The following is a 14367-nucleotide window of genomic DNA, read 5'->3' on the forward strand; positions in this document are numbered from 1 at the left end:
CCTATCTATCGATTTTCTTTTGTGCAGATATGCTGCATGGATTAAGGCACAGTTCTCTCTACTCGTGGCAACAAGGTAATTGAATCTCTCGTAAATACTAGGAAATATTAGTAGCAATCATGGCATATCATAAATTCAAGATAGAGGTTTTCTAAAAAGCCCACCTTATCAGTGCTTGCTTATCGCATAGTGAATTTATAGCCATCTTTTTTGGCCATCGATATATTGCGATCGCGAGACGGCCTTTAAAACTACCCGTTGACCAATTGAGAATTTCATTTACGTCGAGCAATGCTGGCAATAAAGTTGGTCAGTCTGGCGCTGCTGGTTTTGGCCAGTCAAAGCAATGCCCTCAAGTGGAAGAAAAGATGTGCCTGTACTGGTGAAAACTCTAAAAGATTTGCATCGTGGTCCGCCACAGCAGGTTGTGATGAATCGTGCCACGGTCGAAGAGAAATGGATTACCCAACCACTGGATCACTTTGATGAAACCAACACGGGCACCTATCAAATGGTAAGCACATTTAACGGACTTACTAAAGGAATAGTGAATTAATTTCCGCTGATTGCAGCGCTATTTGGTCAACGATGAATTCCAAACAGAAGGTAGTCCCATCTTTATCTTCTTGGGCGGCGAATGGGAAGCCTCATCCGGCATGATTCTGCAGGGTCACTGGTACGACATGGCCAAGGAGCACCAAGGTCTGCTGCTCTACACCGAACATCGTTACTACGGCCAGAGCGTTCCCACCAGGTAAGCATGTTAAGACTCTATCCAAACATCCATTATTAATCCATTTCCTTGCAGCGATATGTCCACCGAGAGCCTGCAGTATCTGCATGTGAAGCAAGCTCTGGCTGATGTGGCCCAATTTATTACCACCATCAAGGCGGAGAATCCTCAGTTGACCAACTCAAAGGTGGTGCTTAGCGGTGGCTCCTATTCGGCTACCATGGTTGTGTGGTTCAAGCGTCTCTATCCCGACTTGGTTGTGGGTGGCTGGGCATCGAGTGCTCCCCTGCTGGCTAAGGTTGATTTCAGCGAGTACAAGGAGGTTGTGGGAGAAGCATTCAAGCAATTGGGTGGCCAACAGTGCTACGATCGCATACAGAAGGGCATCAATGATCTGGAGCAGATGTTTGTCAACAATAGTGCTCAGGCACATGCGATGCTGCGTCTTTGCAGTGATTTCGATCATAACAACGATCTCGATAAGTGGAGTTTGTTTGGCAGCATTTCCAACATTTTCTCCGGTGTCGCGCAATATCAAACGTAGGTTCAAATATATCGACTGTATTTTCCTCTTTTACCTATTTTTTATATATTGACAGAACTGGCGACATTGAGTATTATTGTGACTTTCTGCTGAGCTTTGATGATGACGCGGCGGCCATTGCCAACTTTGCCTATTGGGCCTGGAACTATCCAAGCTGTATTGATGCACGCTATCAGAGCACTGTCGATTATTATCTGTGGGGCATTGACAACTTTGACGCGTGTAAGTTGTTATCATTGCCCCTTAACTGATTACTAGCTGATTTTATATAATTTGTTGTGCTTTTAGCTCGACCATGGTATTATCAGACCTGCAATGAGTATGGTTGGTATCAGTCATCAACTTCGAACAATCAGCCGTTTGGCAATAACTTCCCTGCCACACTCTACATTGAACTCTGCAAGGATGTCTTTAGCTCGAAGTACGCTAGCTCGCAAATTGTCAGCAACACAGCCCAGACCAATGAGGACTTTGGTGGCATGAACCCCGAAGTCGAGAACATTTACATGACTCACGGAGGTCTCGATCCCTGGAATCCCATTGGTCATGGCGTTGCCGAGGGTGCCACGGTCATTACTGGTGCTTCCCATTGTGCTGACTTCAGTTCAATCTCCGCTATCGACACCCAAGAAATGCGTGCTTCCAAGGAACGTATTGCGGAATTAGTGCGACAATGGCTAGCCTAAACGTTGTTAACAATTCTCAACTATTTCAACCATAATTCACAGATAAGCCTAATAAAGAGTGTAAACTTGTGAAAATGTGCTGATAAAAGCTTCTTCTTTTTATAGAAAACGAGTGTACAGGAATTTACAAAGAAACACTCACTTAGCCTAAACTTATGCAATGCATAATACAAGATATTTCAGACGATTTTTTATTTCTAGTTTTTAAAAGCATCAATGATATTTATCATAAGAGCTATAAAGTCACATAATTGCTTTATATCCGAATAGCACAGGGAAATTAATGGACAACTCAATTTTTTTCCAAATTATGTCTTAATATTACATTTCTGTAATTTAATTTAGTTAAGGGACGTATCACAGCCTTTCCTTTCATTGAGTTACAGTTGGGTACAAGTTGTTACCATTTAAATTCAAGGTGGGAAATGTAGCATACTTTGACTATCGTCTTATATTCATTCATGTCTTAATATTTCTGTAATTTAATTTAGTTAAGGGACGTAGCACAGCCTTTCTTTCAATTCAGTTACAGTTGGGTACAAGTTGTTACCATTTAAATTCAAGGTGGAAAATGTAGCATACTTCGATTATCGTCTTATATTCATTTTATTTTTATTCAATTGAATCATTCTTTATTCCTCTTATCCTCTATCTATCTATTAATAAATCAACCGCGATGAGCAGAGTGCACTTCAAAGATAAGTTCCCTTTAATGGCCTAAGCTTTATTTATTGCGCAGGTTCCACTTATAGATAATTATTTCACATGTAGCTAAACAGTATTGACAGTATAATAGTTGAGGGGCAAGAAACTTTTGTTTACTTCTAATTAAACCGAATTAAATGGTCAACATTCAACGATTACAAAGGTAAATGAGACAAGTTCGCATTACACTATTTAACAGGGTAGTCAAACAAAAAACCCTTATTAAATATATTATTATTGTATTTGGTGTATTGATTCATTCAGAATATACAATATGCTAGCAAATATACCAGATTGTCAGCCAAAGCAACTAACACTCGACTAATTATTTCTTAAAGAACTTCAACAATTTTTATCTGATCACAACCGAATTTCCAGGAGTCATCAAGACTGTAGAAATCACTGAATATATCAAAAATTAAAATACGCTAGTTATTTGATTTTTTCGATTTGCGGGGGAGAAAATATAGAAAACAAATATAGAGAACAAACTTGACAGACGGACATTCTGTTGTCTTTCAGAACACTCCACAAAATATTTAGAACGCGGAACTTAGGAGTCATTTAACTTCTTATCTATGTGAAACCAATAAAAATGCATTATGTCAGTAAAAAAATGCATTAGTAGGGAATTTAAGACAACATGATGTAACACGTGACTTATACTGCCCAAGCTTTTATCAGCATGATAGGAGGGCTTAACACAAAATTAAATGCCAATATTTGCGCATTACTTAACGCCTATCAATTTTGCAATCTATCCAAGAATATTTTGAATAAATAGTCCGCTTATTGGGCTAGGAAATCATTCGACAAATTGTCAACAACCAAACAAGATGAAGTATACTCTAATTCTAGTTCTAGCGTTAGTAGCGCCTCTAGCTTATACAGCTAGTCTGCCAAAGCCTGAAATTCCTGCCTTCATTCAATCCTTGAAGGACCTTCGGCGTGGTCCACCGCGAGAACCCATCACCAAGCGTGTCAATGCGCAGACTCGTTGGATCACTCAGAAACTGGACAACTTTGACGATGACAATGAGGCAACATGGGAAGACGTAAGATTTCATATAACTTTTAATTAATTAATAATGAACTAGAATCACACCAAAAAAAATATCCTTAGCGCATTATAATTAATGAAGACAATTTCGTGGATGGATCTCCGATATTCATTTACCTTGGTGGCGAATGGATTATTAAGCCCGAGGATATAGCATCAGGGCTTCTGGCAGACCTCGCTAAGGAACATAATGGTACCATTCTCACCACAGAACATCGATTCTTTGGCGAGAGTATCCCTATTAAGTACGATAACTCAATCACTTTCCTATTTCCAGCTATAATTAACCCCTTAACGATCCCTTTAGACCCCTGTCCACAGAAAACCTTAGCAAGTATCAAAATGTGAAGCAAGCCTTGGCTGATGTGGTGAATGTTATTAAGGTACTTAAGGAGGAGGACAAGTACAAGGATTCGAAGGTCGTCGTTCAAGGATGTTCCTACTCTGCAACCATGGCAACTTGGCTCAAGAAATTGTATCCCGATGTCATTGTTGGGAGTTGGGCATCCAGTGCTCCTCTTGAAGCCAAGGTTAACTTTAGAGGTATGTAAACTTATCGTAAAAATCGATGACTCCAACCGTACATCGTACATATACGATTCTTTTGCAGAGTTTATGAAAGTTGTTGGACAAGCATACAGAGAGCTAGGGGGAGACTATTGCTACGACATCATTGACAACGCCACATCCTATTATGAAAATTTGTTTTACAACGGAGAGGGAGCGCAAGCTAAGACAGAATTAAATCTCTGCAGTAACTTTGACGAGGATGACGAACAAGATCAGTGGCAATACTTCAGCACTGTAGCGAACGTTTTCGCTAACATCGCTCAATACCAGAAGTAACTATAAATATGAATTTGCTAAATTTCCTCTAAACTTGTTTTTTCCTTGAAGACCCGAGAACTATGACTTGGCCCAGTACTGTTCCGTTCTGCGTAGCTTCAGTGACAACGATTATGTAGCCTTGTCTAAATTTGTGCAATGGCGTCTCGGATATCCGGCTTGTGTCAACACCAGATACCAAGGAGCTGTTAACTACTACTTGTGGTCGAAGGACAACTATGATGGCGATGGTCTGGCTTGGACGTTCCAAACTTGCAGTGAATTTGGCTGGTTCCAGTCTTCTGGTAGTCGCAGTCAACCGTTTGGCACTAATTTCCCAGTCACCCTTTACACCGACATTTGTGAGGATGTTTTCGGATCTGACTATACTGAGGCTAAGATTCGGGCACTAATCAAGGAAACAAATGCTGACTTTGGTGGCATCGAGAGCGTTGAGAATGTTTATTTCACACAGGGTGGTTTGGATCCATGGGCCAAGGTTGGAGCTGGTGTGGCACAAGGAGCTACCATTATTCCACAAGCTTCTCACTGCTCTGATCTGGGTTCAATTAGTGCGTCGGACAGTGCAGCCTTGCGTGCCTCGAAGGAACGTGTGTCTGAACTTATTGCCCAGTGGCTTGCATAAGATTAAATTTCTCATCCATATATTGTTAATATTTTGTTCTTTTTTAATTTCTATTATTATGATTTATTAAATAAATATCGAACATTCATTTGTGTTATATCAAGTGCTTGTCGTTAAAAGTAAGTCAATAATCTATCAATTGATTTCAATGGGCTAATTGACAACAATTTCTATTGAAGTGCAAGTCGACTTATAAGGTTTTTGACCTGCTGATTAACTAATGTAATTCAACTATCCAGATTTGTATAGCAATAATTAAGATGTTAATATACGCTCGACATGAAAATTTGTATTAGAAATAATCTCGATATTTTGATCACATCAATCTTTATAGTATTTTTTAAAGCGGTCAGATCGATTACCAGATAATTATTAGAAGCTTTCTTTGTCAAGAATGTCAAGTGCAATACTTGATTTTGTTACACACAGATCGAGTTTACCTTTAAAATAGCTATAAAAATCTGTGTCATTGTTTAATTTGGACGGACCGATAGACTAACCGATGAGCATGTGTAGCTTTATCGTCTCGGTTGTTGACGCTGATCAAGTTTATGTAATGTGGTTAGAGATGACCATACCCTTTCATAGGTAGTGGGTTTTAAAAACGAATAGAGACCATAATTTTAAAGGCAGGCTCGTGATCGTACATACAAAATTAATTATATGATTTCTAAAAATTTAGCGATCTAATAAAAATTATGTAAGAAATAATTGATATATGATATAATAATATATCATATGTATATAGCAAAAAGCGGCTGTTGTTGTCGCATCGTATTTGCTTTGATTGACACCGTGGTATACATATAATATATATATATAATATATTTTGAATGTTGATCTACCAAAATTAATATTTGATATTGTATTTAAGTATTTTTTCTGTATTAGGCAGCAAGTATAACAAAAACCTAACTCCAGTGTAGCATTCTTGCTTGTTTATACCACATTTGTTTAAAATTGTTTATAATTAAATTCGCTTACGATTATGAATATTATCGTTTAAATTTTGATATACACTTGGCCCTCGCTTAACACGGAGGTTACGTTCCTAGAAATCCTCATGTTAAGCGAAATAATGTTAAGCGAAACATGGATTCAGTACAAAATAAGGGGTTACGTTCGCAAAATTCAAAATTGGCAACAAAAAAAATTTTTGATTATTCCAATTTAGTCTGTTTTTGTTAAAGTTTCATACATTTGTTCAAAATTAACCAACATTTATTATGCATATGCCTTTAATAAATGCATAACATTCATATTTTCAAAATTAAAAGTTGGTATTAAATTAAAAAAGTTGTTTCATATAATTAATTAACAGGTTAAACTTTATAAAAACTTAAAAATGTTAAAAAGTAAGGAGATCATATGTTTTAATGCATATCAAATTTGAAATGCATTTGGTGGCATTTATAGGTTTAGCCAGTTTGTTTCAACATGTTTTTTCATTTTGGTGGATCCTTATCAAAAAATCGTGTAAGAACGAGGTTTTTAGCGTGTTAAAAGGAGGATGGGAGCAAGTTTCTAACCGTGTAAGAGCGAGTTCGTGCTAAAAGTCCGTGTTAAGCGAGGGGCAAGAGTATGTCAAAGAAATACAGTTACCTAAATTTTATATCTATATAGAACAAACTCGAAAGTACAAAAATTTCCAATAATCACCACTACGAGGGTTCTTTAAACAAGTACCCTTCGAAAGGGTCTCAGATTTATAAGTTCCACTTATTGATAACCATTTCAAATCAAGTTAAACAATAACTGTGTAATAGCTGAGGGGCAAGAACCTTTAGATTGCCATTAGTCGACCAACATCAAATGGGCAACATGCAATGATTATAGAGGCAATTTGTAGAAGTGTGCATTACACAATTTAACATTGTATCAAAATTATTAATTTTCTACTTTAAAAAATACGAAATAACTTTGTTTTGATTTTTTATAGAGTTTAAAAAGATTGCCATTGGTTTTTCATTTGTGTCCTATTAAAAACTGTTACACCTGCGATGTTTAAATAATTAGTGAATTTGTAAAATATTATGTATGTGAATATTTATTTCAGATTACTTTTACAAAATAAATTTTATTTTCATGGAAACATAAGGAGACGAAACCATATGGATATGCATATCCTTTTTGCCGCGACTAGTGAAATTATTAACTTATGAGCGGATTTTCTGATCGGGACATATTGAATTATAGTCAAATCTCTTCTATATTAGAAGTTTTTTAAAAGCAAATATGTTTACCTTTAAGAATTACAATTCGCTTTATTATACCATATGGTATCATGTAAAAAGCATTTACAAATAAAAATAATAAAAAATATTCCTTTGAAGTAGAATGATTTCTAATCTATGTTTAACCAATAGAAATGCATTATGTCAGAATTGTAATGCATTAATGCATCTCAGACAACGTGATGTAACACGTGACTTACACAACCCAAGCATTTATCAGCATTATATGAGGACTTAAGACAAAATTTATTGCCAATATTTGCACATTACTTCACTGCTATCAGTAGCTGCAATCTATTAAAGAACATTTTGAATAAATAGGCCACGTATCGGGGTAAAAAATCATTCGACAAATTGTCAACAACCAAAGAAGATGAAGTTTACTTTAGTCCTAATTTTTGCGCTAGTAGCGCCTCTAGCTTATTCAGCTAGTCTTCCAAAAAAAGAAGTTCCTGACTTTATTAAATCCCTGAAGGACCTTCAGCGTGGCCCTCCTAGGCAGGCCACCACCAGGAAATCCCATGTCAAGACTCGCTGGATCACCCAGAAACTGGACAACTTTGATGAAGCCAATAATGCGACCTGGCAAGACGTAAGATTAAATAATTCATCATTTAACCAACAAAACTAAAATCCCAGAAAAACTATATTCAGCGTATTCTGATTAACGAACGCCACTTCGTGGAGGGATCCCCGATATTCATTTACCTCGGTGGCGAATGGGTAATACAACCTGGAGATATAGAAAATGTACATCTGGCAGACATTGCAAAGCAACACAAGGGCACCATTCTCACCACAGAACATCGGTTCTTTGGCGAGAGTATTCCCATTAAGTACGATATCTCAAAATCTTTTCTAGTTCTAGCAATAATTAACCCCTTAACGCTCCTTTTAGACCCCTGTCCACAGAAAACCTTAGCAAGTATCAAAATGTGAAGCAAGCCTTGGCCGATGTGGTGAATGTTATTAAGGTTCTTAAGGAGGAGGATAAGTACAAGGATTCGAGGGTCGTCGTTCAAGGATGTTCCTACTCTGCAACCATGGCAACTTGGCTCAAGAAATTGTATCCCGATGTCATTGTGGGCAGTTGGGCATCCAGTGCTCCCCTTGAAGCCAAGGTTAACTTTAGAGGTGTGTAAATTCGTCGTTAAAATCTATGACTATGCACTTAAGATTCTTTTTCAGAGTTCATGAAAGTGGTTGGAGAAGCCTACAGAGAGCTAGGAGGAGATTATTGCTACAACATCATTGACAATGCCACATCCTATTTTGAAAATTTATTCTATAACGGACAAGGAGCCCAGGCCAAGAAAGAATTAAATCTCTGCAGTGATTTTGACGAGAATGACGAAAGAGATCAGTGGCAATACTTTAGCACTGTTGCGAATGTTTTCGCAAACCTCGCTCAATACCAGAAGTAACTATAGGTGTTTTTACCACCCAATTTTCTCTAACGGTTATTTTCTCTATTTAGTCCTCAAAACAAAGACTTGTCCAACTACTGTTCGAATCTTCGTAACTTCAGTGATAATGATTATGAAGCTTTGTCTAAATTTGTGCAATGGCGACTTGAAAATCCGGAGTGTGTCAGCACTAAATACCAGGACGCTGTCGATTACTACTTGTGGTCGAAGGATAACTACGACGGCGATGGTCTGGCTTGGACGTTCCAGACATGCAGTGAATTTGGCTGGTTCCAGTCTTCTGGTAGTCGTAATCAACCATTTGGCACTAATTTCCCAGTCACCCTTTACACCGATATTTGTGAGGCTGTTTTCGGATCTGCTTACTCTGAGACTAAAATTCGGGACCTAATCAAGGAGACAAATGCTGATTTTGGTGGCATTGAGAGCGTTGAGGACGTTTACTTCACACAGGGTGGTTTGGATCCATGGGCCAAGGTTGGAGCTGGTGTGGCACAAGGAGCTACCATTATTCCACAAGCTGCTCACTGCTCTGATCTGGGTTCGATAAGCGCCTCGGACAGTGCAGCTTTGCGCGCCTCTAAAGAGCGTGTTTCGGAACTCATTGCTCAGTGGCTTGCATAAGATCGAATTCCATATATATTGTTAATATTAGCTTTTTCATTATTATTAAAATCTATTAAATATACTTGTTAAATAACAATTATCAAGCAGTCAATTGTATTACATGAAATGCGCGTGGTTAAAATAAGGGTAATTATCTAACAATTGATTTCAATAGGCCAATTGACAACTCTATTTCTTGAAGTGGAAGACGGTGGAGGTCCGATAACTTGCATATTATTAAATCTAAATTCTTTGAAGGTATTTAAAATAGTTATTAAATGTTGAAAGCTAACATAATAAGACAGAAAAAATAAAGATATATTAAATACATTTTTATACCCGCTACCAAAAGGTTACAAGGGTATTATAACTTTATGTATGAACACAGTCTATAGGAGACATAGCTATAATTGTGCTTTAAAGTATTTGTTGTTTTTGCCACCATATCATGTTTGTTTTATATGACTGACACGCCCAAATTTATATGAAAAAAAACTGGGGCAGTCGGGTTATTGGTTGGATGACAATCTAATATATTTTGTACTGTATTATTATTATTAGTATATTTTTTAAATTTATCTTTTATTTTGTATGGTTATCTCACTGTATTGTTGCTATTAAAAAAAGGGTAACGGGTATCTCACAGTCGAGCTCACTTGTCTGTACATTTATTTCTTGTTGCTAGTTACTTCAGTCAATAGTGTTGTTTGAAAATGTTGTGCATTATATGTATATTATATATATATAATATATCTTAGAAATCAAAAACACTTTTTGTAATTGAAAAATTCTTAAAACTTATCAAATGTACTAATTTTGGTGGAACGAGAGCGTTGAGAACGTTAATTTCAACTCTTGCAGTGCAGCTTTGCTTTTATAAACTTCTATAAGATAGTATTATATTTATCGCTTCATTATTGTAGCGATCGTAATATTATTTTTTTTGATTTTTTTGCGCGTATATTTTGTTATACGCGATATTTTTTATATTCGGAACCAATAGAAAATCCAATTAGTTTGGTCTACCAAAAAAGTGAATCTGCTCTAGATAAACAAAAATGATTAATTAATATAAATATAACATATTTAAAAATGTGTATATTTATATGAATAATTAATGAGCTCTTTAAAACAGTATGACTTCTAACATGTGCATAACAGATAAAATATTACCGAGCTAGTGCCAATATCTTTGCAAAATGACGGAGATCTTAAAACCGCCTCCATCTTTGACACCTAAGATCTACCAAAGTTGGAATTTGATTGGTTTTGGTTTCTGTGTCAACCATGATACTGTTAAGTAATTCTTGAACATTCTAGTGTATCAATGGGCAAATTGATACAATTTTAAGTTACGAGGCGGCTTAAAATGATTTTGGTTAACTACTGGTTAACTAATTTGTTTATACTGCTTGTAATATAAAAACATTAAAAAAAAAACTGATTTTTAACATTTTAGATTTGTTAGAATGGATCTCAATATGTGAATTGCACAAAAATTATCATTATAATCGTTTTTCAATCAGCGCTATAAATACATATACTATATGTATGTATCTAAGGATAGACCACCATAACCGAATGTCTGTTTGTCCTTCAGTCAGTACACTGCATCTTAGAGACTATTAGAGATATATAGAGACTATTAAAGAATTTCTATATGCTTAGTTATTTTTAACTAATCAAAAATAACCGCTATTCACTGTTTAAATTCTGAAACATTCAAGGATTTCTTCTGATGGTTAATAAGAAGAATTAGCAATTAATCAATTGGCTGGCAATCATGTTCAATTACAGATACTCAGAATTTTGTTAAACTAAAAATTAAATTAATTAACTCTTACGATAATTAACTATAACTCTATAATTTAAGCAATATTTATATAAAATAGTTACCTAAATAGTTTATCTATATAAAATAAACTTGAAAGTACAAAAATTTCCAATAATCACCACTACGAGGGTTCTTTAAACAAGTACCCTTCGAAGCGGCCTTAAATTTTTAAGTTCCTCTTATTGATAACCATTGTACATCAAGTTAAACCATAAATGTGTAATAGATGAGGGGCAAAACCTTTTATTTGAAATAATTGACCTAAATTAAATGCCAAACAATGAATGAGGTAAAGTGGTAGAGGTAAATTGTGTAAGTGAGCTTTACACTGTTTAACATCGTATTCGATTCATACATTTTTCAATTTATTGTACGAAATAATAACTTGATTTTTATAGAGTGTAAAAAATAACATTATTAGATTTTTATTTTCGGCATTTCCACTATTTAATAAATTCACGAATTATAAAACATTATTTGAAATTGTGAACTTTATTTTTGTTTATGGTTTAGATCTTGGTAGCGAAGGCACTATTTTCCCTTATATATTTTTCTTTTATCGAGATTTAAATGAAGGAAACTATATCGACAGTTCGTAATTAAAATTATTTATTGAAGACCGGATTTTCTGTTTTGGGACAGGTTGTGATATATATTATAATTTCTTTCATTCCAAGTGTTAAAGAATTCAGAGCAAATGTCCTCTAAGCATTACAACTCGCTATATTATACCATAAGGTATTACAAAACACATTGCTTATATCATCTGAAAAGCATTTACTACTAAAAATAATATAAAATCCTTTGAAGTAGAATGATTTCTAATCTATGTGTAACCAATAAAAATGCATTATGTCAGAATTTTAATGCATAAGTGCATATCTGACAACGTGAAGTAACACGTGACTTACACAACCCAAGCTTTTATCAGCATTATATGAGGACTTAAAACAAAATTTATTGCCAATATTTGCACATTACTTCACTGCTATCAGTAGCTGCAATCTATTAAAGAACATTTTGAATAAATAGGCCACGTATCGGGGTAAAAAATCATTCGACAAATTGTCAACAACCAAAGAAGATGAAGTTTACTTTAATCCTAATTTTTGCGCTAGTAGCGCCTCTAGCTTATTCAGCTAGTCTTCCAAAAAAAGAAGTTCCTGACTTTATTAAATCCCTGAAGGACCTTCAGCGTGGCCCTCCTAGGCAGGCCACCACCAGGAAATCCCATGTTAAGACTCGCTGGATCACCCAGAAACTGGACAACTTTGATGAAGCCAATAATGCGACCTGGCAAGACGTAAGATTAAATAATTAATCATTTAACCAACAAAACTAAAATATCAGAAAAAACTATATTCAGCGTATTCTGATTAACGAGCGCCACTTCGTGGAGGGTTCCCCGATATTCATTTACCTCGGTGGCGAATGGGTAATACAACCTGGAGATATAGAAAATGTACATCTGGCAGACATCGCAAAGGAACACAAGGGCACCATTCTCACCACAGAACATCGGTTCTTTGGCGAGAGTATTCCCATTAAGTACGATATCTCAAAATCTTTTCTAGTCCTAGCAATAATTAACCCCTTAACGAACCTTTTAGACCCCTGTCCACAGAAAACCTTAGCAAGTATCAAAATGTGAAGCAAGCCTTGGCCGATGTGGTAAATGTTATTAAGGTACTTAAGGAGGATGATAAGTACAAGGATTCGAAGGTCGTCGTTCAAGGATGTTCCTACTCTGCAACCATGGCAACTTGGCTGAAAAAATTGTATCCCGATGTAATTGTCGGCAGTTGGGCATCCAGTGCTCCCCTTGAAGCCAAGGTTAACTTTAGAGGTGTGTAAATTAGTCGTTAAAATCTATGACTATGCACTTAAGATTCTTTTTCAGAGTTCATGAAAGTTGTTGGAGAAGCCTACAGAGAGCTAGGAGGAGACTATTGCTACAACATCATTGACAATGCCACATCCTATTTTGAAAATTTATTCTATAACGGACAAGGAGCCCAGGCCAAGAAAGAATTAAATCTCTGCAGTGATTTTGACGAGAATGACGAAAGAGATCAGTGGCAATACTTTAGCACTGTTGCGAATGTTTTCGCAAACCTCGCTCAATACCAGAAGTAACTATAGGTGTTTTTACCACCCAATTTTCTCTAACGGTTATTTTCTCTATTTAGTCCTCAAAACAAAGACTTGTCCAACTACTGTTCGAATCTTCGTAACTTCAGTGATAATGATTATGAAGCTTTGTCTAAATTTGTGCAATGGCGACTTGAAAATCCGGAGTGTGTCAGCACTAAATACCAGGACGCTGTCGATTACTACTTGTGGTCGAAGGATAACTACGACGGCGATGGTCTGGCTTGGACGTTCCAGACATGCAGTGAATTTGGCTGGTTCCAGTCCTCTGGTAGTCGTAATCAACCATTTGGCACTAATTTCCCAGTCACCCTTTACACCGATATTTGTGAGGCTGTTTTCGGATCTGCTTACTCTGAGACTAAAATTCGGGACCTAATCAAGGAGACGAATGCTGATTTTGGTGGCATCGAGAGCGTTGAGGACGTTTACTTCACACAGGGTGGTTTGGATCCCTGGGCCAAGGTTGGAGCTGGTGTGGCACAAGGAGCCACCATTATTCCACAAGCTGCTCACTGCTCTGATCTGGGTTCGATAAGCGCCTCGGACAGTGCAGCTTTGCGCGCCTCTAAAGAGCGTGTTTCGGAACTCATTGCTCAGTGGCTTGCATAAGATCGAATTCCCCATATATTGTTAATATTAGCGTTTTTTCATTATTATTAAAATCTATTAAATATACTTGTTAAAAAAAACAATTGTATTACATGAAGTGCGCGTCGTTAAAATAAGGGTAATTATCTAGAAATTGATTTCAATAGGCCAATTGACAACTCTATTTTTTGAAGCAGACGGTTGAGGGCCGTTAAAGCTTTTAGCTTTCCCATAAAAAATGCAAATTCTCTTAAATGGTTTTTATATATTGAACGCTAAAATTATAAGTCAAAACAAAAAAATATATGTGAAAAATTTGTTTACT

The 14367-nt window shown here is 36.3% G+C and overlaps 5 protein-coding genes across 5 annotated transcripts in view; 4 read left to right on the forward strand and 1 right to left on the reverse strand.

The window, feature by feature from the left end:
• Positions 1-14367, reverse strand: part of LOC117575931 (chromatin-remodeling ATPase INO80) — a 52430-nt gene that overhangs the window by 21934 nt on the left and 16129 nt on the right.
• On the forward strand, positions 264-2040 carry LOC117575936 (putative serine protease K12H4.7). The gene is made up of 5 exons (XM_034260396.2): positions 264-514; positions 573-754; positions 809-1273; positions 1333-1499; positions 1566-2040. Exons 1-5 carry the CDS (start codon positions 347-349, stop codon positions 1961-1963), a joined length of 1380 nt encoding a protein of 459 aa, XP_034116287.2. The 5' UTR covers positions 264-346; the 3' UTR covers positions 1964-2040.
• LOC117575935 (putative serine protease K12H4.7) lies at positions 3490-5296 on the forward strand. The gene is made up of 5 exons (XM_034260395.2): positions 3490-3723; positions 3792-3973; positions 4036-4271; positions 4339-4570; positions 4626-5296. The coding sequence occupies exons 1-5, from the start codon at positions 3505-3507 to the stop codon at positions 5197-5199; spliced, it is 1443 nt and encodes a 480-aa protein (XP_034116286.2). The 5' UTR covers positions 3490-3504; the 3' UTR covers positions 5200-5296.
• On the forward strand, positions 7770-9563 carry LOC117575943 (putative serine protease K12H4.7). The gene is made up of 5 exons (XM_052007813.1): positions 7770-8025; positions 8088-8269; positions 8332-8567; positions 8622-8853; positions 8911-9563. Exons 1-5 carry the CDS (start codon positions 7807-7809, stop codon positions 9482-9484), a joined length of 1443 nt encoding a protein of 480 aa, XP_051863773.1. The 5' UTR covers positions 7770-7806; the 3' UTR covers positions 9485-9563.
• LOC117575934 (putative serine protease K12H4.7) lies at positions 12355-14102 on the forward strand. The gene is made up of 5 exons (XM_034260394.2): positions 12355-12603; positions 12667-12848; positions 12911-13146; positions 13201-13432; positions 13490-14102. Exons 1-5 carry the CDS (start codon positions 12385-12387, stop codon positions 14061-14063), a joined length of 1443 nt encoding a protein of 480 aa, XP_034116285.1. The 5' UTR covers positions 12355-12384; the 3' UTR covers positions 14064-14102.

This window comes from Drosophila albomicans, chromosome 2R (assembly GCF_009650485.2).
Source record: "Drosophila albomicans strain 15112-1751.03 chromosome 2R, ASM965048v2, whole genome shotgun sequence".
NCBI lineage: Eukaryota > Metazoa > Arthropoda > Insecta > Diptera > Drosophilidae > Drosophila > Drosophila albomicans.